Source organism: Eucyclogobius newberryi, unplaced genomic scaffold (assembly GCF_026437365.1).
Source record: "Eucyclogobius newberryi isolate DKJ021-1_F unplaced genomic scaffold, fEucNew1.0.hap1 SCAF_9, whole genome shotgun sequence".
In the NCBI taxonomy this organism is placed as follows: Eukaryota; Metazoa; Chordata; class Actinopteri; order Gobiiformes; family Gobiidae; genus Eucyclogobius; species Eucyclogobius newberryi.
In genome coordinates, this window is record NW_027316532.1 from 19,713,817 (window position 1) to 19,739,152 (window position 25,336).

General features: G+C 41.0%; 1 protein-coding gene across 1 annotated transcript in view; it reads right to left on the bottom strand.

The window, feature by feature from the left end:
* Positions 1-25,336, bottom strand: part of LOC140354390 (contactin-associated protein-like 4) — a 281,713-nt gene that overhangs the window by 12,142 nt on the left and 244,235 nt on the right. The window contains exons 17-21 of the mRNA XM_072439389.1: positions 24,742-24,960; positions 21,245-21,484; positions 14,845-15,051; positions 12,531-12,664; positions 9,166-9,253 (exon numbers count right to left, since the gene is read on the bottom strand). Coding sequence (XP_072295490.1) covers positions 9,166-9,253; positions 12,531-12,664; positions 14,845-15,051; positions 21,245-21,484; positions 24,742-24,960 — 888 coding nt within the window. The remainder of the gene's footprint in view (positions 1-9,165; positions 9,254-12,530; positions 12,665-14,844; positions 15,052-21,244; positions 21,485-24,741; positions 24,961-25,336) is intronic.

Sequence of the window (25,336 nt, forward strand, 5' to 3'; positions counted from 1 at the left end):
ACGGAGACATGGCTACCAATCTGTGCCAACGACATCACCAAAACTTTATTTTTATTCATCCACAAAGGAAATTAATTTAGTGACAGACATGTAACCGACCAGCAGAAGAAATAGAGCTATTACTACTGTTTTGCCCTCAATTTAAATCACTTTTATTTTGTAATCCCTTATTTTACATTATTTTAGCACAATCTATTCTAAAAAAAATACAATTTTTATTATACATTTGTTTTATGTTGCACTTTAACACGTGACAATGACAATAAAACTGATTCTGACTCAAAATACGGTGAACTTTAAGAAAACTAACATTAAACATCAGCGTCACAGTCAAAATTAAATGTAATAAATCTTTCATTTTTAACTAACTAAACCCCCCGGTGAAGATAAAATAGACTTACATCACAACATCTGGCTTCTATGTGAGGAGCTAACGAGCGTTTTCTTAATAAATTAACTCCAAATTGCACCTGAACTGTACGATACGATCTCAGCAATTCACAAAAAGACATTTAGCACTTCCAATTCTCGCTTTTCTTGCTTTTATTTCACTTCCGAGTGCGTCCACATCATGTTTTAACCTCTCTCTTTGCCGTGCAGTGGGTTTGGCTGATGTTCGACGCATTATGTCCCGGAAACATTACGTTTTGGGCACAATACGGCTCTCCTCTCTCCAGATTCCACTCGGGGCCCTTCGCAAACAGCCCTAATAGGTGCACCCACACGTCCGCTGTATCCCGGGCCCTCGGTTCGGGCCTCGCTCGGCTGCGCTGCCTCCCGCTCCATTAGCCCGGCTGATGGATGGCTGCGGCGGGACGGGGGGAAAAGGGTGGGCCGCCGGGGAGACCCAAAATATCATTCTACTTTGTAAATGTGCTTTTTAGACTTTTAGGAGTGAGCGTGAATATAAAGACAAACCGCTTTCAATCTTTCCGTCCATCAATGTCAGACTTAAGTTTATGAAGTTCAAAAGAGACCAAACGCCACCTGGAGCAACTTTTACATTTTTCTTCACAAACCTTCCAAGAATATAACGTACATCGAAAGGTTTGAAAGATTGCTTATACTTTTGTTTGAAATCTACTTCTGAAACGTCAAGGAAAAGTAAAATATGAAAGCACAAAATAACTAAATCATAATCGAAGAGCGGTACAAGAAAGGCAAACGTCCAAATTAGGGATTATTTCAGTAGACGACTAGTCAAAGAGTTTTTTATGTTGTATATTAAAACGTTTAAAATACATTTTTAACCAAATAATGATTGAAATGTGGTTTATGCATGTATTATTTTGATATTTTGATTTAATGATTAATGATTATGATGAACTAGTCACGATTATTCAGATAAATTGCTATAGAACAGGTCCAAATTATCTCGAGTTTGGGGAAGTAAGCAGAAAACAAGATGGAAAAAGGTTTAAATAAAGTTAAATAATTAAAGAAACTGGGATGAAAAAAGTATCAGAAACGTAAAATTATAACTACATTCACACTGCATATCCTGACGCTTAATTCAGATTGATTTCATAAAAGCGGTTCACATTGTAGATAAAATATGACTCAAATATGACTTTCCAGCCCTTTCAGCACGACAGACGCAGGAGTCGTGTTGTGTCACATTATGAGTCAGACTAAAACCGTTTTTTCAACTTTTTAACTCTGCTGCGATTGTCTGGCAGGCATTTGAAGGTTTAATCTGTTTAATTCCCCGTCTTTCCCTGTGACAAAAACGTAGCATCTGTTGCATTTCCGCGCAGTAAAAGTCAAACCAACGCAATCTGCCCGTTCAGACTCACGAAAATCTACAAAATCAGAAAAAATAACTGATTGGACCTGGAATGTGAAGAAAACCAGTTACAAAAGAACAAAACCGTGTGTCAAAATGCACGAGTCACATGAAGCGGACAAAACAAAGGCCCATAAACCAAATGGAAGTGACAAATCAGAGACACACAAATCATAAACTAAACTACAAGGGTCCCAAAAACATCACCACAGAGCCTGACGACCACATGACGCACAAAGACCCAACTGTTCTTCTTCTTTTGATTTACAGCGAACTACAAACCAGGGAAAGGTGTATTCAAATGAACTCACTATCCATTCAGCTGTTCAGTTTTAACTGTGTGTATGCAAATGAGCCCACTATACATTCAGCTGATCAGTTTTAACGGTGTGTATGCAAATGAGCCCACTACACATTCAGCTGATCAGTTTTAACAGCGTGTATGCAAATGTGCCCACTATACATTCAGCTGTTCAGTTTTAAGGGCGTGTATGCAAATGAGCACACTATACATTCAGCTGATCAGTTTTAACGGCGTGTATGCAAATGAGCCCACTATAATTCAGCTGTTCAGGTTTAACGGCGTGTATGCAAATGAGCCCACTATACATTCAGCTGTTCAGTTTTAACGGCTTGTATGCAAATGAGCCCACTATACATTCAGCTGTTCAGTTTTAATGGCGTGTATGCAAATGAGCCCACTACACATTCAGCTGTTCAGTTTTAACGGCATGTATGCAAATGAGCCCACTATACATTCAGCTGTTCAGTTTTAACGGCTTGTATGCAAATGAGCCCACTATACATTCAGCTGTTCAGTTTTAACAGCATGTATGCAAATGAGCCCACTACACATTCAGCTATTCAGTTTTAACGGCATGTATGCAATTGAGCCCACTATACATTCAGCTGTTCAGTTTTAACGGTGTGTATGCAAATGAGCCCACTACACATTCAGCTGTCCAGTTTTAACGGCGTGTATGCAAATGAGCCCACTATACATTCAGCTGTCCAGTTTTAACGGCGTGTATGCATATACATTCAGCTGTCCAGTTTTAACGGCGTGTATGCAAATGAGCCCACTATACATTCAGCTGATCAGTTTTAACGGCGTGTATGCAAATGAGCCCACTATACATTCAGCTGTTCAGTTTTAACGGCGTGTATGCAAATGAGCCCACTACACATTCAGCTGTTCAGTTTTAACGGCGTGTATGCAAATGAGCCCACTACACATTCAGCTGTTCAGTTTTAACGGCGTGTATGCAAATGGGCCCACTATACATTCAGCTGTTCAGTTTTAACGGCTTGTATGCAAATGAGCCCACTATACATTCAGCTATTCAGTTTTAACGGCACATCATGGCCACACCACAACTATCGCTAAGTGTAGCACACAAGCTTTTTACTCTCCACTTCTGCACTTTGGGTCACTCACTGTTTCTCGCACCCTTTTTGCTGCTTCTGCGTAACACATTTTGGGTATTTCCACAGTTTTCTTTCTCGCCGCACAGTCGTTCTGAGCTCCTCCACAGCTCCTGCTCTTCTCCTGACCTTTAACCCCACAACAATCACAATCACGGCCTCCTCCACACCTTCCACGCGTTCATCGTCCTTCTCGACCTCCACTCCTCCCTTCACGACATATTTAAGCTCGTTTAAGTCCTTCTGAGGTGTCTGGTGATTGCTTGCCCAGGTGTGGAAATTCCCCGACCAATCACGGACCAGACAGACAGTAGCAACCGCCCAGAAACAGCAATCAGAGCAGCGGGCGTCCAATCAGAGGCCAGAACCGGAGGCGGCCATGTTGGAAGGCCTCAGATCACACACATATATTACTTGGGTCGGCACTAGATCATACACTCCTAACTCACGGAAGTCAGAATTCGGAAGTTACAGAATCCAATATGGCGGCCCTCGTGGCGGCCCAAATCACATGTGAGGGACATTTCCTGTCTCGCAGCGTAGAATCTTCAGATTTGTTGGCCCAGCGGTTAAAAACATGGCGTGGGGTGCTTGAGATCCTGTGTTTGACTCCCGCTCCGACTCAAAATATATTGCGGGATTAAACTTTTTTAATTTAGAGATTATGTTTTTTTCCCTTTGTCTCCTAACTATTACAAAAACTTAGGGTTAGGGGTTAAGGTTAGGCATTAGGGGTTAAGGTTATAGGTTAGGGTTATTTATTTTATGGTCAAACACTATCTTTGAGCAGACTATACTACGTGTGAAGTGGAACAAACTGTAATGCAATGAAAAAGCCTTTTAGAGAGGGAAAGTTATTGCCTGAGCTGTATCAGCGACCGGTCTTGGTCGTCGCCATGTTGGATTCAGATTCAGTCACTTTCGTCCTGATTCCGTATATTAACTCGTGGAAACTCTTTATTATCTGTTATAAATGTTTTGTAATAAAGAATTTTGACAATAAAAAAAAAACAACTGGTGGAACTCGTGGAGTTAGGACTGTATGATCTAGTGCCGACCATATTACTTGTGCCGTTTCTGTCTGGTGTGGACCATCTGATATACGAGCGACAGGTAAGATGAAGTGAGCAAGAGTGCATTTACTTTGAGAGATGAGGCAACTTAGAAATAAAGAATAAAGTAGAGTAGTACAATGTACACTCTGGTTTAATTATTATTAGAAATGCACAGAAACAAAGAGACAGAAACAAAGAGATGAACCGTAAAAGTGTGAACGGCCCCAAAGCTCCGGCGTTTGAACACTTGAGGAGCACTTTCTGCACAACTTCACGACTCTCTCACATCCATACATTAAATTCCATATTTATTACCACAAGACACAGTGAAGCGCCGAGGTTTAACGCGGCCGTACAAATTCAGCAGGATTTTGTACGTTTTGCACATTTTGTTATGACGCGACAAAAGCCGTAAAGGACAAATAATGCCGATCGCAGAGTTAGCCGTTAGCAACAAAATCCAGTGAAGCTCAGGTACAATTATGTCGCGTTCATGTGGAAACTCGTAAATGATTGAAATTCCGCCGGATACAGTCGCTGATGTCGGGAAAACAGGCGAGAGAGACCCGGCGACGGTAAGCGCCTGTCCGCGGACCTGACCCACTGGAACGACGCCGCGGACGGACAGTAAAAGCGAGTCCTTCAGGCACCGGCGGCTTTCTGCAGGACACGCCTTAAACCTTGTTATTTTCACATGACATCCTCAAGAGGGAGAACCACAGTTCTGTCTAGGCTCTAAGCGATGCAGAAGAAGAATCTGCACTTCCTCTACCTCTGGAGTTTGTGGAGTTGTTTAGAAGTGACACAGAGGAAGAAGAATTCAATGGATTTAGTGATTTGGGGTAAAACTGATGCTTTGGTAAACTTGTTAGCATGTTCTTTATGCTATAGTTATCTGAATAACTGTTAATATGTAACGTTAACATACCAGACACTTACCACAGTTCTGTCTGTGCGTCATGTAGCTGAAGGTGTTAGCGTTAGCATACGTACACCTATTCACCATGTTCTCTCATCTGTTATTATTTTAAACTGCATTTCAAGAGGAAATGTCTGTTCTTGGTCTGGGATTTTATCAAATACATTTCCCCCAAAAATGCGACTTATACTCCAGTGCGACTTATATATGTTTTTTTCTTCTCTATTATGCATTTTTTGGCTTGTGTGACTTATACTCCGGAGCGACTTATAGTCCTGAAAATACGGTAATATTGATTCGTCCTTACTATCACCGTCCTATTCTTGCTAAATATAAAATCAAATTAAAATCACTATTCAATTAGTTGCACCATTAAGTCTCACTCTTTTGGTCCGTCCTCGTTCTCCTTAGCGACGGAACCCTCTGGAACTTTCTCCCGCGTGAAATCATATCATGAACAAATGATGACGAAACGGCGGCTTTCAACTGGACAGACCTGAACACCTGTCGCCAATGCAGCGACGCGACACGTACATGTGTAAATATCATATGGATGTGAGACAGTGTTGTTGGAGTGGGACTGGTTCTACTAAAGCAATAACTGTATTTATGTACTTGAAACAGGTACTTTCATTGTATTTTATTAACGGCACAAACGCCATTTTTGACGTATAATTGACCAGGGACTGTGGAAATATAACACAAACATCTTCCCTGTAAGTTGTGTTTAATGTGCATTGTCCCTGTAATTGTTTTAAAATAAAATAAATAAATAAAATAAATACAGTAAAAATAAAAAAACAATAATAAAAAAATAATAATAAAATGAAATAAAAATAATTATTATTGAAATAGTTCTTTCTTTTTGAATATTTTGATATAATTATGCCACTGTCTTTGTTGTAAAGCAGTTTTGAGTTTGTGTTTGTGCAGATAATGATGATCAAACTACAAACACGATTATTCTTTTTTCAGTCGACTTGTCACGATTAATCCATTAATTGTTGTATTTATTCATTTTTTGGCATCGAAAGGCCCAAATACAAATCTTTTAAATACACACATGAACACATAAAACTTTGTCTTGCCCAAGGACACAATGCCAGTTTGCCCAGTGCCTGCTCTAACCACTGAGCCACCGCTGCTCCTTCAAGTCTCTTCTTCCAGTATAAAGATAAAATAAAAACGTTACGAACATTTCACATCCCACAAACGTCACACGTGCGTCGATTTTAATCCAACAAGACACGCCGCCGCAGCTGTTAAATTCCCAGTCTAATCTTTAATTAACAATCTCCGGTTCAGCCTTAGTTCATCGTTAGCGCGGCGTTACATCAGCGTCGGATCAGCTCCGAATCTGCCCCGATACATACTTAATTTGATATTAATATGTCGAGGGACTGAGTCTATTAGAGCGACGGTCCGGCTCGGGGCAAAGTGTTGGCGCCGACATCTTTGGGAAAATGCCGCTCCGTTCCGCCGCGTGTTAAACGAGGTTAAACACTTCCTGGTTTGACGTTGACCCCGCCCACTGTGGATAAGACGTCTTCCCGGTTTTAAGAAACTCTGAGGTGATGACTCCAATTTGAGAAGTAATTTGTTCTGTCTTTTTAACCTGATTCGCGGAGGAACTCGGCGACCTTTTCAAACGTATTATCGCCCGGCGGTTTTCGAGCGCGGGCGACGCTGTGGACTCGTTCATTAGCGAAACGGCGGCGCGCTTCACAGACTCGAATGTACGCGGCCTATAAATGCATCCAACGTCACGTAATAATGTCATAATAATGTCATGTAGTGGGCGGCGGGCGATTGACATTAAACATGCGCTAAACGCTTTAATAGCTGCAAATTGAGCTCCGGTGAAATACGTAAATGTCACAGCTGTGGAAAATATATCAGAATTACAAGCCGTTACTGCAATTTGATGAATTAATTGTTCTTGAATGCAAAAAGAAAACTTGCAAAGACAAAGGAATTGAACCGACGACCTTCTCACAAATTGGATGTTGTTAGTTTTAGACTTATTTCAATCAAGTTAAACTATTTTTAAGATGCAGGAAAGTTATTAAAGGTGTTAAATGTTTATTGTAACTTTCCAGGTGGAGGGCCATCTGCGCCATAGCAACATATGGCCTTGTCCAGAATGTTCCACAGTACGGCCTTAACTTGGAAAAACTCTATTGCAAAAAATAAAATAATTATAAAAAAATATTTTAAAAAAGACAAAAAAATAAGCCAGGCATAAAAATAAACAGACTTAAATAAAATAAATAAAATAAATAAAATAAATAAAATAAATAAAATAAATAAAATAAATAAAATAAATAAAATAAATAAAATAAAAATGAATACAATGAAATAATACATTAAATAAAAGTAGCTGATGCAGGAGCTGTTCTCAAACCCGGCTGTCTGTGCGGAAAAGGATCATCTTTCTGAGCTGAACCACGCTGTGTAGTGTAGGTGCTATAGTAGTCTCACCTCATTACACAAACTAGTATATTATGGCATTAAAATACTTCCCGCATTTCTAACCGACGTCTTATCATTATAAACGTGAACAGAGCCTCAGTTACGAACACAGACTTGTCTCTAAAGGTTGTTTTTAAGTCCATTTGTTGAAACTCGGCGCTGCTGTTGCTTCACTTCTCTGCACATGCTCAGTTCGACAAATGATTCCCACATCAGTTCATTCAGGCTGTGGTGTCCTCAGCTACGCTCCACAGCTGCCCTGGGACAGACTGACAGAAGAGAGCCTGCCAATCATCCACTGATACTGAGCGTCGAGATATAGGCAAAAAGACGCTTGCATTTAGAAACATTTCAAAAGAGGACAGGTTTTTAATACATTATGCAAACGTTTCCTGACAGAAAGGTAAGCACGGAATACTTTTCAGATTTAAAATGTACCATCTGTTTTATTATTAAAGATCAGCATAAATCCCAAAACAAAACTTGACTTTTTTTTTACAACTTCTGAAAACAAAACCACAAACTATGGACTGTAAGAGTTTTAAATGGTTATGTTTTATGCAGTAACCTAGATTAGTTGTTTAGAGACATCAACACATCTGAACACAGGGTCTTAATTCTGTTAGATCTGAGTGCTGCTTTTGACACTGTCGATCATGGGACCCTCTTACAGAGACTAGAGGACTGGGCGGGCATCACTGGCACTGCCCTAAACTGGTTAAGGTCCTATCTGGAATACAGGAAGTACTCTGTGTAACTGTGTCTCAGACCACATGTTCCTGACCTGAGGGGTGCCCCAAGGGTCAGTCCTGGGGCCCCTTCGGTTCAACCTCTACATGCTGCCGTTAGGTCAGTTGATACGCAGTGAAAATGTGTCCTATTACAATGATGCAGACGAGTCAGATCTATGTTTCACTGTCGCAGGTGAATATTATGGACCAGTGGATTCACTCTGTCACTGCATCCAACAGATCAGTGTGTGGATGCAAAACAACTTTCTCCAGCTGAACTCAGACAAGACTGAAATCATCGTCTTTGTCCCACAGAAACAAAGAGAAAGTGTTAGAGTCACCTCCAGAGTCTCGCTCTAAAACCTACAAACAAAGTTAGAAATCTGGGGGTAATAATGGACTCAGACTTGAACTTTAACAGCCACATCAAATCAATAACAGCTTTTACCATAAAAAAACATTGCCAAAATCAAAAATATAGTGTCCAAACCAGACTTGGAGAGACTTATCCACGTGTTTGTCTCCAGTAGATTAGACTACTGTAACAGCGCCACGTGCTGGTGCCAGAGTCAGGACGAAACATGGACCGTGTAAAAATTGTGCTCTACAAATAAACTTGCCTCTTTCTTATTTCAGCCAACAATATCTGCCAATGGACCAACAAAATAAGTCCAGATGTGGCGTGTGATCAATATTGTGGATTCAAGTCTTCTTTTCTTTCATTCTAAATCTTTTATTAAACGTTTGGCATTGAAATAAGCCAATCAGACAACTCACCGTGAACTTTGCCCAGCACCACGGTCTCCACGCCGCTCAGGTCGGCCCCGGGCGTCAGGTTGAACGTCTCTGCGGGGCCCTGGTCGATCTGCAGCCGAGGAGAGGAGACCATATGTTAATGTGGGACGCCCATGTGTGCTGTGAATGCCAGGCTCAAGGGTCACAAGGGAGAGAGTGGACCACAATGGCTCCGAAGTACAAGACGAGCAACGTGAGATGGAAAAGGATTGTTTTACATAAGTTAGACACTGATAGTGGACAAATGAGGTATTACACTGGGCTCATGCTGCATGGTTTGGCCACATTTAGACCTATAAAAAAAATAAAACTAATAATAAAAATAACAATTTAAAATTAAAAAAATAAATAAAGTAAAATAATTATAATAATAATAAAAAAACATTTTGCTCTCTAAATTAAAAATAAATAAATACAAATGTATTATTGGGTTTCAGGATCAGTTGAAAAATCTAATTTTAATTTTTTTTTTTTTTTATTACGCAGCCCTAATTGTAAGCAAATATGTTTTACTGCATTTACGTTGTAGTTATAAGTTAAGTTGTAGTATATTTTTTTCCACGGAGGGTTTAGTTGATCCCAGGGCAGTGCAGTGTGGATAAAAAAAGCAATTTAATGTGTTTTTGAGAGTTTAAAAAGCATTATAAAGATCAGATATAGTGTTTTCATCAGTTAATTCTTAATCCGGCTCTTTAAATTGCAATATTTAACAGTTTTGGTGTAGGGTCCATCTAGAAGTGGGAAATATATATCGAAATGTAGTTTTCAAGATATGCAAAATTTGAATATTGAGAAAATCATTCATAGTTAAAACATAAAACATTTAAAAAATATGTTGATTTCGAGATATTTCTGCACTTTTATGACTAATTTTGAAGACATTTCACATTTTTCTGATAATTAAACCTCAACTAAATACATTTAAAGACAAGTTTTTACACAATTCTGTTTAAATAAAAAAAAAAATAGAGTGATCTTTGTCAGTATTTCCCACCAGTATCGGGGCATCAGGGTCTTTTTATTGCTCATCACCTCCACAAACAGGCTTCACAGTGAGCCGCTCGTCTCCATAAGAACAGTTTAATTTGACTGAAACGCAGCTTTAAATCGCACGAAAAAGTCAGCAAATAACAAGCTCCCGTCTCAACGAAGCAACAGTTTAACTATCGGCAATTAATTCTGTTCCCGCAAGACTTTATGGCTCGACTATTAAAAGGATGCTCAAGACGGTAGTGAAATGTAATTTGATTTTTTTAATTTTCCTGTGATATAAACAAGTCTATAATATAACGTATAAACATCGCAAGTCGATCGATTAAAAGTTACAGTTTGGAAAGAGTCCAGAGAAGCCAAAGGTCAAATGATTAATAGTGATAATATAAACTCTATAGCACATTGTCTGTCACAGCACGGCATAAATCCATCTAATCTAAGGCTATAGAGACCGTCGCCATGGTAACTGACAGTAATCAACATCCAGTTCAGGCTCCATGCTGTTATACAAACAGAGCTGGACTTTATATTATTACTTTCTCTTGAATACTTTGATTATTGGACTTGTATTTCAATGTTGCACTATTGTTCAACCAAACTGATGTGAAAAAAATGTAACTTTTTTAAATGTTATTTTAGTGTTATGACCTATGTTGGGCAGTAACTGTAATCTGATTTTCTTTCTAGTAACCTAATCTAAAGCATTATGATCCAAAATTGAGTAATTCGTAGTTAGTTTCATAGTTACTCGACCTACTTTTTCTAACCAAAAACACTTATTTTATCCACATAAATCTGCTATAAAACGATAATAATAGAAAGTATAGAGCGGCGGCGTTCGTCTCAGTGACTCAGAACAAAAGCAGCATAAGTGGCCTCGACTAGAGATGTTTTTGAGCTTTATACTGAGATGTTTCTGAGCTTTATACTGAGATGTTTCAGAGCTTTATATTGAGATGTTTCTGAGCTTTATATTGGGATGTTTGAGCTTTATATTGAGATGTTTCTGAGCTTTATACTGAGATGTTTCAGAGCTTTATACTGAGATGTTTCTGAGCTTTATACTGAGATGTTTCTGAGCTTTATACTGAGATGTTTCAGAGCTTTATACTGAGATGTTTCTGAGCTTTATACTGAGATGTTTCAGAGCTTTATACTGAGATGTTTCTGAGCTTTATATTGAGATGTTTCTGAGCTTTATACTGAGATGTTTCTGAGCTTTATATTGAGATGTTTCTGAGGTTTATACTGAGATGTTTCAGAGCTTTATACTGAGATGTTTCTGAGCTTTATATTGAGATGTTTCTGAGCTTTATATTGAGATGTTTCTGAGCTTTATACTGAGATGTTTCTGAGCTTTATATTGAGATGTTTCTGAGCTTTATATTGAGATGTTTTTGAGCTTTATATTGAGATGTTTGAGCTTTATACTGAGATGTTTCAGAGCTTTATATAAATGTTATATATATATATATATATATATATATATATATATATATATATATATATATATATATATATATAAAATATAATGTTTATCCGTCTTCACTCATAATGACATCATGCAGATCAAGCAAAGCAACGTCTCCGTGGTGACAATCAGGTGTTGGACCAGAAACGTTGCATAGTTCACCTTTAATCAGTGGTGGTACGTAACCAAATACTAAATCAAAAGTACTGTACAACTTGTCCTTATAGGCAATACTTTTGGCTCCTGTATCTGAACTTTTACTCCAGTAACGACATTGAGTACTTCTTCCACCACTGCCTTTGAGTCAGTGCGTTCACATGATTACGAAAAAAACGTTTTTTATAACATTCGGTTTTGAGGTCTAGGACAAGCTCTGTCCATGTCCAAGTAAACATGCAGACAAGAAAATCGAATTCCTGACGAGAACGTGTCGTCCTCCTGACACTAGGTGACGATATGCGTCGTTTCAGATGACGAATACACCCCCCCATTCCGGTTGACATTTTGCGTCACATATAAACAACTGTCATGTGACAGACGGACTGAGCAGCAAGATGGATAGTCGTACAGCTTTGTTCATCTCGTATGTAAAGTCCGCGTTAGTTATTGTGCAGATAAAGTGCACGCTAACCCTTGTCATAGGTCAGCGTGAGTCGTGGAGCATGCGCACAAGCCTCTAGTTTCAGTGCGATTAAGGTGTATACATACCACGAGGAAACCCAACACAACCGCATAATCTGTGTGTCTCAATCAGAGATTTTTAACGGCAAATTCTATCGGAGTAAAGTGTTTGCATGCACACGAAGATGTCTGATTATATCGGATTAAAGCAACTATTCGGTTTTTTCGTTCGCATGTAAACGTACCGTTTGTTGAGCTTTACCTGGATGAAGAGCGAGTCCAGGCTCCTGTTCACAGACACCGAGTGCAGACGTCCATCACACACTTCTGCTCCTGAACTCCTCCAAACCTCCGGCTCTCGGCTGCTGTCCAGGCTGTAATGCACCTCCAGCTCCTCTGCACACAACACACACACACACACACGCCACAACCCACACACACACATGCCACACACACACACACAAACACATGCCACACACACACACACACACACACACACACACACGCCACAACCCACACACACACATGCCACACACACACACACACGCCACACACAACACACAACCCACACACACACAACACAACACACACAACACACACATGCCACACACAACACACACACACACAACACACACACACAACACACACATGCCACACACAACACACGAAACATACGCGCCACACACGACCCACAAACAAGACACAAAACACATATGACACACACATTAACATGTATACAGTTGTGAGAAAATACAAATTAAAATACTTTTGCAATTACGATTGATTTGCAGTTTTCAAATCAGGACACAACAGCACCAGGAGCATGAACATCTGATGATACAAGAACCTCGATCCAGAACATGTTTGAAGAGCTCCAAACGACACGAGTAAAAGGCAATTTACACAGAAAGAAAAGGTCTAAATAATTGAGTTATTATTATTATTATCACTCTGAACTCTGAGGCTTTATATGTTGGTTGGCGTCATGTCCGAATGGATTTTGGGTAAATCAGGAAAAACCTCCAAATCTTCACTTCTGACCAAGATCAATGTAAATCAAACTGGACATTCGCACTGACCCGTCCATCAACGCCGCAGGGGTCAGGAGCATCGCCCGGGCAACTGTCTCCAGATCAGCGCAACTCAACAACTAGCTGCAGAACTTTTGAACTTTTATGCATGTTTTGGGTTTGACGGGAGGTTTCAGGTTGAAGCGCGGCCAAACGCACAAGTTTAGTTTGATAAGTTTCTACCATCCAGAGAAACTGGATGGTATTTGTGTATTTCTCTAGAGTTCAAAATCAAACACAAACATGCAGGTTTTAGAGAGTTAACATCACGGGAGGAATGTCTTTGGCTGTGCACTCTGATAAGACTGGTCAGCCATCATTATCTGGACTCTAGAATCTAAAACATGGACAAATATATCTTGCAAAGACAGTGACTTTATTCAATCTAATGCCAAAAAAATAATAAATAAGAGCAAATACAGTGGAGGTCAAAAGGAGTAGAAGGTCTTCACCTCCCCCTCTCACAAAGCCTTTTATCATCACGCTTTATTCATAAATATTCTCCATCTATCGCCACAAATCAATGTTTATTTTCACCGATATCGTGTTTAAAAAGTCTCAATATTTCAAACAAATAACCGTTGGCCCAGTCGACTTGTTGGTTACAGTTACGCTTCAGTCGAATTAATGGACTAATCTCGGGTTAATGCAGTTCCGCCTGTGCCCTGCAGGGGGAGTGTCCTCGTGCGCGGTCTAAACCTAACGCATTCTTCGCATCGTGTTTCTTTTGCCCGGGCCGATCCTTTAATTGCCGTGTGAATTCGTTGCACTTCAAGGAACAGCGCCTCGTCAAGAGCTTCACACCGTGTTTCCGTTTTAGCCCGCGATTTGCTGCGTTCGCTAACAAGTGCGCGGCGCCAACGGGGCGACGGGAGGAGTGTGGCGCCGAGTTGTAAATGTGGAAAACGTCATTTTAAATTGGAATAAATCAAACTCGCGGCCGTGTTGATGTCATATGTAGCGACGTAGACACATTTTTACTGGCTTTGCACTCACGTCGTAGGTCTACTTTTACAATACATAATCAAGGGAATATTTACTTTACTCTCTTTTGAGGCAATGGAAAAAAGATTGCAAAAATACGGTATTTTGGTTGTTTCGTTTGAACCGCTCGTGCGTGTTTTATGATGTTTTGAGTGTTTATTCGAGAAGTCACGATATTAAATTGTAGCGATATGATTATTGTGAGAAAAAACATCACGATTTAACCGTTATTCACGTTTATAGAGACTCTCCTCAACTTTGTGACCGACTTTACGAAACTTTCTGAAAGACAGAATTAAGTTGAATATGACAAAAAGAGCCAGATAAAAAAGTTCTTTACATTTTTGTCTATTTTACTGACGATAGATTGAACCAAAAGTACTTAAATTTGCTTCTAAAACTGTCCCGATCATTATTTCTCGATTCTCACGCTCATATCGGGACCAGAACAATTGCGATCATCGATTCACCCGATTCTCTCGACGTCGCTCGCGTCCGCTGAACCCGGCGTCTTGTGTTCACCTTGTCTGTTGATGAGCAGAGCGACGTGCTGCCTGTAGGCGGAGACGTAGAGCAGCATGGCCGGACTGCGGCTGGTCCTGAAGCTCAGAGACACGTTCTCCCCAGACGACTCCCTCTCCTCGGACAGCGGCGACGCGCTGCTCAACTCAAACGGATCACCGAGAGAGAACAGCACCGACGTGGAGGGTTTGAAGACGGCCGACACCTCTGCCACAAGAAAAAGGACACGGAATTATGTTTATGTACCTAATTTGAGACTGAGACATTAGATTTTTAACTGTTAGCTCTGATCCGAAGCTAATGCTAACAACAACTTCTCGTAGAGCTACTTTTGCGGTTGATAAAAGCACGTACTGTTCTGATTATATACCTTATTTTCCGGATTATAAGTCGCACCAGCCAAAAAATGCATAATAGAGAAGAAAAAACATATATAAGTCGCACTTGAGTATAAGTCGCATTTTTGGGGGAAATTTTATTGAGAAAATCCAAGACCAAGAACAGACATTTCATCTTGAAATGCAGTTTAAAAATAATAACAGATTAGAGAACATGGTGAATAGGTGTACGTATGCTAACGCTAACACCTTCAGCTACATGACGCACAGACAGAACTGTGGTAAGTGTCTGGTATGTTAACGTAACATATTAACAGTTATTCAGATAACTATAGCATAAAGAACATGCTAACAAGTTTACCAAAGCATCAGTATTACCCCAAATCACTAAATCCACTGAATTCTTCTTCCTCTGTGTCACTTCTAAACAACTCTGCAAACTCCAGAGGTAGAGGAAGTGCAGATTCTTCTTCTGTGTCGCTTAGAGCCTAGAGCGCCCTCTTGTGGTTGCCAGTGTGAAAATAATCAACATGTGAAATGCGTTTGCCAATGTGAAAATAACAAATAAGTTGCTCTGGAGTATGTAAGTAAGTCGCTCCCCGGCCAAAACCACATCTAACTTCACGACATGAACAAAATCAAACCAACAGTACAGTTTAGTATCTTCTTTTTATAATTATTCTAATGTAACATCTGTAAGAACTGTTCTAAAGTCACATTTACCACCACTCTTTCTCGCTTCTGTTTCAAATGGCGTTTTAATTGCGCCTCTCGCGTAATGTCGTTCAGTTTGAAATGTCTTTTTAAGTGTTTTCCTGATACAAACTTTACTGACAACAACACAAAAGCGCTAAACCCCCCCGACAATAGAAACTGTTACTTTGTCCGTCAAAAAAATGTACACACGCTCAGCTGCACGGAGCGTTTGGCGAGGATAAAACCAAGGTGGAAAACGGCAAACAAAAGAGAGCCTTGAGTATATTTTAGAGTCCAACATTTGTACTTGCCCTCAAGAAAAAACTACTTTTTAGTGAATTCTATCCTCAGAGAGTGGACAGAGACAAGGACAAAAACACAATCCACGCAAATCTCAAATGTGTTCTGATTATAGCTGAACGTCATTAACCCAGGTTCATATGACTCCGCCCATCCCGTTTATTCAAAGACTCTGAATCTACACTCACACAAAACCTTGAAAATTCCTCTCCACCTGACCAACAAACTGACCAAAGCATCATCCACTCCACTATAGGCTGGGAATGGCCTTTGTAATGGCTTCAATCCGCTGTAAATAATAAACAAACACGGGGAAAGAACACACCCTTGTGGTGGCCCTGAGAGGAACTGATAAAATGTCGAGGTAGAAATTTGTTACTTAAAAATTCTGACCCCAAACAACTTGTAGAGCTCTCCAAAGGTCACATTTTCATCCATTCAGATCCACGTCCATCTCAATGATCAGTTTGGGGTCTTAAATGGACGTCCGCAGCCAATCCACAGCCAGTAAGACATCGTAGTGTGGCGCGGCGTTCAGACTTTGGAGGAATAAACTCTTCTATCTCTGTGTAAAATGGCACTGATTAAAGGTCCGTAGAATTAAGATTGAAATCCATTTTTCCATATTTGCTCTTAATAAGACAAAATAAAGTAAAGCGAGGGCGGGATGTTCTTTTCCAGGCTAATTAAAAACAGCAGGTTTCCGCTCATAATCGTGACTCCGGTGGTCCGTCCTGGTTCTTGGGATTATTTCCTGTTGCTCGGCATCGATGGGCATTTTGTTTCAATATTATTTGCGTGTCGTGATACTGTATGTTTGCGATCGTTTTTTCATTATTCACAATTACGGCAGTTTAGTATTTTGTAATATTTTTATAGCACAAAATAAAAAACTGACAAAAATTGAACATTAAGTCTAATTCCTTTACCCCCCCATTTGTTAAGGCAACAACAAATAAATGAAATAATGAATGAAATAAATGAAATAAATGAAATAAATGAAATAAAATAATAGTATTTTTTTAAGGCAAAAATATACATAAAATAAATAAAAAAAAAATAAATAATGATACTTAGGCTTTATTAGACAGGAACGTTTAGTGTGAAATGGGGATGAGAGAGAAGGGAAGACATGCAGTGAATTGTCCAAGCCGGGATTGGAACTCACAACACGTTGACTGCACGTGGAGCCCGGCATATGTGCTGCCACCTTAATCACTTGGCCACCGGGCAACACACAATAAGACAAACTCTAGCACAACTCTACCGTCTTCTCATGCACTTCAGGGCCAAGTTTAACAGATCTTGCATGTCAAAAGATTCTCGAAAGTCCCAATCAACAACACGCGGCGGCGTTGCCATCGGCCGCCGGAGTTTTTGACATTATGTTGACTTTAAACAAACACTTTCTCTTCACTCTGAGGATCGGACGAGTGCTCTACAGCAAAAGTCCTCCATCTCGACCTCGGCGGGAGAAACGCCATTCCGCACAGCGCCGCACGAAGCCATATCCGATGCAGTGTCGAATGAAAGAGTTGACCGCAGACAGAAAGGTCAGTCGCTGGACAAAGACGTCTGCTCGGCCCGGTCCTCGAGAAGTCTGTAATGACAGTGAGCCTCCGAACTGCCACGGCGACTGGAGAGCGAGAAACGAGTCGAGAGCTATGCGACAAATAGAAACGTTGGCTGTATATGTTCTGGTATTATGTCAACATGGGAAAAAAATGGAAAGTGGAAGTGGAAAATGGAAAAGTGCACCTCAAAGTACCGAATATTAGGCTCTGTTTTACCGCCAGTGAGGGCAGGGGCCGCCATTACAAATGAAATTAAAAGGTACCAAATCCGGTATTGACATTTCTTCTGTTGTAGCCAATGACAACCTCTAAATCAACCATCATTCATATAAATACACTCTCTAAACCCCTTCTCCCTCCACAAACCCCATCACTAGTTTCACTGCCTCTTTTAACTTTATGATATTATGACAATTATTTCTTTGAGGGCCACTCAGCGCCGTCTCGCCTGATTTGTAGACAACACAGCGACATTCTGCGCTAAGTCTGTGGCGCATTTGTTCACGTTGATAGGAACAAAACATAACGCCAAATGGCTATTTGCGTAGACTCTAATGATAGAACACGTCCAAGCTTGGATTTGGTGGATCCGTGTGTTATTTTGGGGACAGAACGGAGGGCGGAGCTGACGGCGAGTCCGCTCAGGGCGTGTGGGCTGGTCCGTGTTTAAACTGTTCAGAGCTGGTGCAGTCGGCGAGCTGGTGCAGTCAGGCGCTCTTATTTCCGTCCAACTCTTGGGTCATTCATGAACATTGTCAGGCGCTCTTATTTCCGTCCAACTCTTGGGTCATTCATGAACATTGTCAGGCGCTCTTATTGTCGTCCAACTCTTGGGTCATTCATGAACATTGTCAGGCACTCTTATTGTCGTCCAACTCTCGGGTCATTCATGAACATTGTCAGGCGCTCTTATTGTCGTCCAACTCTCGGGTCATTCATGAACATTGTCAGGCGCTCTTATTGTCGTCCAACTCTCGGGTCATTCATGAACATTGTCAGGCGCTCTTATTTCCGTCCAACTCTTGGGTCATTCATGAACATTGTCAGGCGCTCTTATTGTCGTCCAACTCTCGGGTCATTCATGAACATTGTCAGGCGCTCTTATTGTCGTCCAACTCTCGGGTCATTCATGAACATTGTCAGGCACTCTTATTGTCGTCCAACTCTCGGGTCATTCATGAACATTGTCAGGCGCTCTTATTGTCGTCCAACTCTCGGGTCATTCATGAACATTGTCAGGCACTCTTATTGTCATCCAATTCTCGGGTCATTCATGAACATTGTCAGGCGCTCTTATTGTCACCCAATTCTCGGGTCATTCATGAACATTGTCAGGCACTCTTATTGTCATCCAATTCTCGGGTCATTCATGAACATTGTCAGGCGCTCTTATTGTCGTCCAACTCTCGGGTCATTCATGAACATTGTCAGGCACTCTTATTGTCATCAAATTCTCGGGTCATTCATGAACATTGTCAGGCGCTCTTATTGTCGTCCAACTCTTGGGTCATTCATGAACATTGTCAGGCGCTCTTATTTCCGTCCAACTCTCGGGTCATTCATGAACATTGTCAGGCACTCTTATTGTAGTCCAACTCTTGGGTCATTCATGAACATTGTCAGGCACTCTTATTGTCATCCAATTCTCGGGTCATTCATGAACATTGTCAGGCACTCTTATTGTCATCCAATTCTCGGGTCATTCATGAACATTGTCAGGCGCTCTTATTGTCGTCCAACTCTCGGGTCATTCATGAACATTGCCAGGCGCTCTTATTGTCGTCCAACTCTCGGGTCATTCATGAACATTGTCAGGCGCTCTTATTGTCGTCCAACTCTCGGGTCATTCATGAACATTGTCAGGCGCTCTTATTGTCATCCAATTCTCGGGTCATTCATGAACATTGTCAGGCGCTCTTATTGTCACCCAATTCTCGGGTCATTCATGAACATTGTCAGGCGCTCTTATTGTTGTCCAACTCTTGGGTCATTCATGAACATTGTCAGGCACTCTTATTGTCATCCAATTCTCGGGTCATTCATGAACATTGTCAGGCGCTCTTATTGTCGTCCAACTCTCGGGTCATTCATGAACATTGTCAGGCACTCTTATTGTCATCAAATTCTCGGGTCATTCATGAACATTGTCAGGCGCTCTTATTGTCGTCCAACTCTTGGGTCATTCATGAACATTGTCAGGCGCTCTTATTTCCGTCCAACTCTCGGGTCATTCATGAACATTGTCAGGCACTCTTATTGTAGTCCAACTCTTGGGTCATTCATGAACATTGTCAGGCGCTCTTATTGTCATCCAATTCTCGGGTCATTCATGAACATTGTCAGGCACTCTTATTGTCATCCAATTCTCGGGTCATTCATGAACATTGTCAGGCACTCTTATTGTCATCCAATTCTCGGGTCATTCATGAACATTGTCAGGCGCTCTTATTGTCGTCCAACTCTCGGGTCATTCATGAACATTGTCAGGCGCTCTTATTGTCGTCCAACTCTCGGGTCATTCATGAACATTGTCAGGCGCTCTTATTGTCGTCCAACTCTCGGGTCATTCATGAACATTGTCAGGCGCTCTTATTGTTGTCCAACTCTCGGGTCATTCATGAACATTGTCAGGCACTCTTATTGTAGTCCAACTCTCGGGTCATTCATGAACATTGTCAGGCACTCTTATTGTCGTCCAACTCTCGGGTTTGATGTCCGCCGGTTAAAATATTGATAGTTCTCACGTTATCCGCCTTTGAGCTTCTGCAGTTAGGAATGTGCTCTTTTATGCTACACTATGCTAATCTCAACAAAAGCAGGAACTCACTTGCAGACAAACTCTAAATGTAATAACAATGTCTGATTTGTATCGTGACCGTTTACAAGCTGTGAAAATGTACTGCTCATTGTTTTTCGACTACAAGATAAAGCTAAAGATATTTAATAATTTAATTTACCGTATTTTTTGGACTATAAATCACTCCGGAATATAAGTAGCTCCAGCAAAAAAAAAAAAAAGATAATAGAGAAGAAAAAAACACCATAAGTCGTTCAGGAGTATAAGTCGCACGCCGCCCAAAACTATGAGAACTATGCATCTTAACAGTGAAAGGCCCATTATATTCCACAGAGACATAAAAATCAGCAAAAGTAAAGTAGCACAAACACACAGCAAACATAAAAATCTTATATTAAAAGACAAATTCTATGGACAGATTTGTTACTATCTTATTCTAAGTCTGATCTGTTGAAGTTTGAACATAAAACAATAGGCAATATATCCAAAAATCCCTTTGGAAGAAATTTAAACCTGGCTTTGTATATTTTTCAGATTCATATGTCGCAAATATGTGTAATTTTGGTCAATTTTTACACTTTAAATGCCTATTTTTTAATCAAAAGATAAAGAGGATGCATCAAAGTGAAATCTCTAAACGTAAGGTTGGTTCCTGTTCCCCTGCAGTGTCTCCGAGCACAAACATAAACAGTTACCTTGGTGACAGAAGGCCCCCGTGAAGGCGGAGGCTCCACACTGGCAGTAGAAGCCCTTGTCCCGCTCCACACAGTGCCCCTGGTTCCTGCAGAGGCTCCCATAGGTGCTGCAGTGCCCGGGGCAGCCCGCTCTCACCCCGGGCGTCACCCTGGCCCTCTGCTCCAGGTCCAGGGTCTCCCCGTTCAGCTGCAGGGCCCGCAGGCAGCCCAGGAAGCCCTTCTGACGCGACGCCGTGCCCCCTGTCGAGAGAAAACACGCATTTACGCAACCGTCGAGTGCCGAGTTACGCCCCGCTGAACAACGGCAGCGTTTGGAGCGACTGCGATCGTCTTTGGGTGCCAGATCTTTCCTGTGTCTGTGAGCGGCGGCTGGAGAGGCTTTTAGTTAGAGACCCGTCTTCCCGACCTTCCAGACTTGTGCGGTGAGCTGGGATACTGTCCTGGAGAAGTGCGCATTATACTGGCAAAACACGCACCTCACTGCACAGATCTGACCTGTAACTCGGCCCGGTGGCTCCATGGAGACAGAGCGACATGTCACACGGGGAACATTTAAACGTTCGGCCTTTTTGAGCCTGAAACTGTCTCTGAAAAGACGTGCATCTGGGATAGAGTTATCAAGACGCAAACATTTCAAAATGTATTTCAAAATCGTCCTAAAACTATTCACAAAATACCAAATTTTGTCTTGTTGATGTGATTTTTGTCGATATCGTAGAGGTACCTGTTGAAATGAACTTAGTCTATTAGTTTTAGCACAAATTAGCATCTACTTTTCTGTGCTTTTGACAACCACAATCTGGGACAGAAACTCCTACGGACACAATAGATGGATACACCTTTGGAACGCACTTTTAGCAGCAAAAATAAAACGATTACAAAGAAACGGATGACGCAGAAAGATACCCGTGTTCTGGACCGGGCTTAAATCACAACTTTACAAAAAAAAACAAACAATCACTTTTTCTTTTTGTCGTTTTAACCAAAAAAACTAAACAAACGCTCTTCATTTAACAACTTTGTGAATTATCCTGCACGCAGTGAAAGCCTCGGACAATAATCATTACCAACGCACTCCCGCTCGCATCTCGTCAATAATTAAAACCGCTCAGCGTTCTGTTCGTGCCTCGCCGTATCGCGCAATTAATTTCGATTTCACAGTCGTTTTTCGCCGCCGTGACGTTAAGGATTGGCCGGGCGTCGTCTCCGAGAACAAACACACACATGGGTCCGCGCTCTAATCCGCTGCAATTCTCCGTGCATTGTGGGTAAACACGGAGCAGCGGGGGGGATGCCGGCGGCGGTCCGATTATTAGCCGAAAGACAACCAATTCCTCCCCACGTCCGTCTATTTGTCCGTGGAAATGCGTGATTACAAACGCCCCCAAATATTTGCGCAGGGATTGAAAAGGCATCGGGATTTGCATTGCGAGAGAAGAGAATTATGGGTGGACAAAAGGGGATTATGGTTGGTTTGGAGGAAAGATCTCACTCTAAAAAATATTTTCTCAAAGGGGAAAGCGGTGTTTTTATTGTAAATGTGTTTCCTTAGTTACAGCGTTAAAAGGGCAGATTAGGACGGCAACAGAATCTGTTAAAAGACACATTTTATGCTTTATTTGTGTATTTATCAGCCTTAAAACACGCTCTAGAGTAACTTTATTTGGGCATTTTGTGTTTTAGAACGTTAGAAAATACGCGCAGGACGGTCAGGATTTGGTGTGAGCGCTCCATCTGCAGGTGGCAGAGTACTACAGGGAAACAAAGTGACGACTTGGTGAAAACGGTTAAATTAAAAAAGCCTGAATCAAGCAAAACAAACTCAGTCATGAAGTAATGATAATGTTATGGTCAAAAGCTAAAATTAAAAAAAAAATAATAATAAATCTGATAATGTGTCCTTTGAATATGAAAAATAGATTAAACAAGCTGCGTGAAGCAATGTCCCAGGATAACACTTTAATATTGTGCAGTTATAGCTGAATTTGGACCTGGAAAGTGAACATTTCAAGCTTGAACGACCCCAGATCCCAGTTCCAGGTCAGATCTGTGGAGCGGCGACGTCACATTTGACATTTGACATGACATAATTTAGCATTTAGCAAACGCAATATCGTGTAAAGGGGGAAAAAATGGCGTATAGACACATTTAAAGTGTTTATAATGTGAATAATTCCAGGCAGAGAAGTTACACAGTGCCACTTTAACGCGCGGCTACTCTTTTGAGACTACACCGCATCGCGCCGGGAGGCATAGCACACACATTAGCTTAACCGTGTCAATTTAACGCCCACTCTTTCTCCGTTTCCACAACAAACCTGTCATTACTGCACTCCGCGGGCGCTGCTAAAACGAGCGAGCGAACGGTAAAAGTGTAAAAATGTTCTCCAAACGCCGCGAGCGACTGTGTTAAACGTCGCCGCGGCCTGCGAGCGTGTAGCCGCGGCACGCGCTAACCCTGGAGTGTCAGGCTGCTAAAGAGGTGTCACTAACACGCTAACACTTTCTACCACGTAAAAAAAAAAAAAAAAAAGTAGAGATAATTTCTGCCACGTTTTCAGCAAACAACAAAGTCTAACTGTTGTTGTTTTTTGTTGTTTGGGCCTCAAAACTTATCCTCTGATTGTTCCCTTTCTCATGAATAGTAAATAATACATGTTTTAACACAACAAAGCCATTGAAATCTGTGTAATTAAGTAAAAAAAAAACTAAAACTATTGGCTGCTGCATCACAAAAACACTGAAGCGCCTTTGTTATGTCTGGATATAATTAAGATGAATAAAGATATGAATGATATCAAATGCTTTTGAAGGACTTTATAACTTCTGTGGCCAGTTTTGTTGTAAAATAAGCCAATAAATGCCGAGAACAGTTAGTTTTAAAAGGATAAATATACAATCTATGCAAGTGTTATCAGACTATTGAAATTATGATAGTAACATTGGTGATACATTGATATTGTCGGCTGCTGTATCGATTTATATCGAGTTGTTTTTGTGGTCGATTTTACTTAAATGACTTGTTACTGTGACAACGCAACAGGTTTTTGCTTGTTCAGAGAAAGATTTGACATTTTCACAGTTATAAAGATTAAAATGGATGTATTTCATATTACGTTTGTGCAGGTTGCGGTTTAACGAATACCGTATTTTCCGGACTATAAGTCACACAGCCAAAAAATGCAATGAAATGTGGTTGCAAGTGGGAAAATAACAAATAATATCACATATAAGTCGCTCCGGATTATTAGTATATAAGTATAAATATAACTATAAATCTCACCCCGGCCAAAACTATGAAAAAAGTACGACTTATAGTCCGGAAAATACGGTAATTAAGCAGCTTGATGGGGTCAGAGGGAGGCTAATAACGAGCTTGGTGATGATTTGTGAACTAAAATCTGCAGTATTTTCTGAGGTTTCAAGCAAGAAGACCGTAACCGTGTGCATTTCGGTGAGGGGGACTGCCGCGACCGACTGCCCGCGCGACCTCTGACCTATGAAGAGCTGGCTGTTGAGCTGCAGGTGAACGTGTCCGTCGGCGGGCGCTTGGCGGGCGGCGGCGGGGTGCCGGTCCACCCTGAGCGACGCCTCCTTCACGTTCCGCTCGGCTCGGACGCGGTGCCAGCGGCCGTCGTTCAGGGGCAGTGGCGCCCGGACCACCACCTCCAGCGGACCGTTGCCCACGTCCAGAGAGAAGACCACCTCCGAGGGCGCTGCGGGAGAAAAGAGCAGACGTTACAGCTCGTGCAGAAAACAAAGTAATTATACTGTGATATTTACGATAAAAGGCACAAATATATGACAAAAAAAAATATGACAATGGCTTTTTTTGTTACGTTATGTATGTTTTTAACCATAATAACAGTTCTCTCTCATCATTAACTTAACATTTATTGTATTCACTGTTGGTATTTTCAATATTTTAACTACATATTGAAAATGCATATTCAGTATTCCCTACTTTTGAATAACAGAATATGTTACAAAATACATTTTACTAAAGGTATTCAGCATTCTAAACATATTTCCTAAATATTCTTACCGTCACTGATTACCGTATCTTCCAGACTATAAGTCGCACCCTTTTTC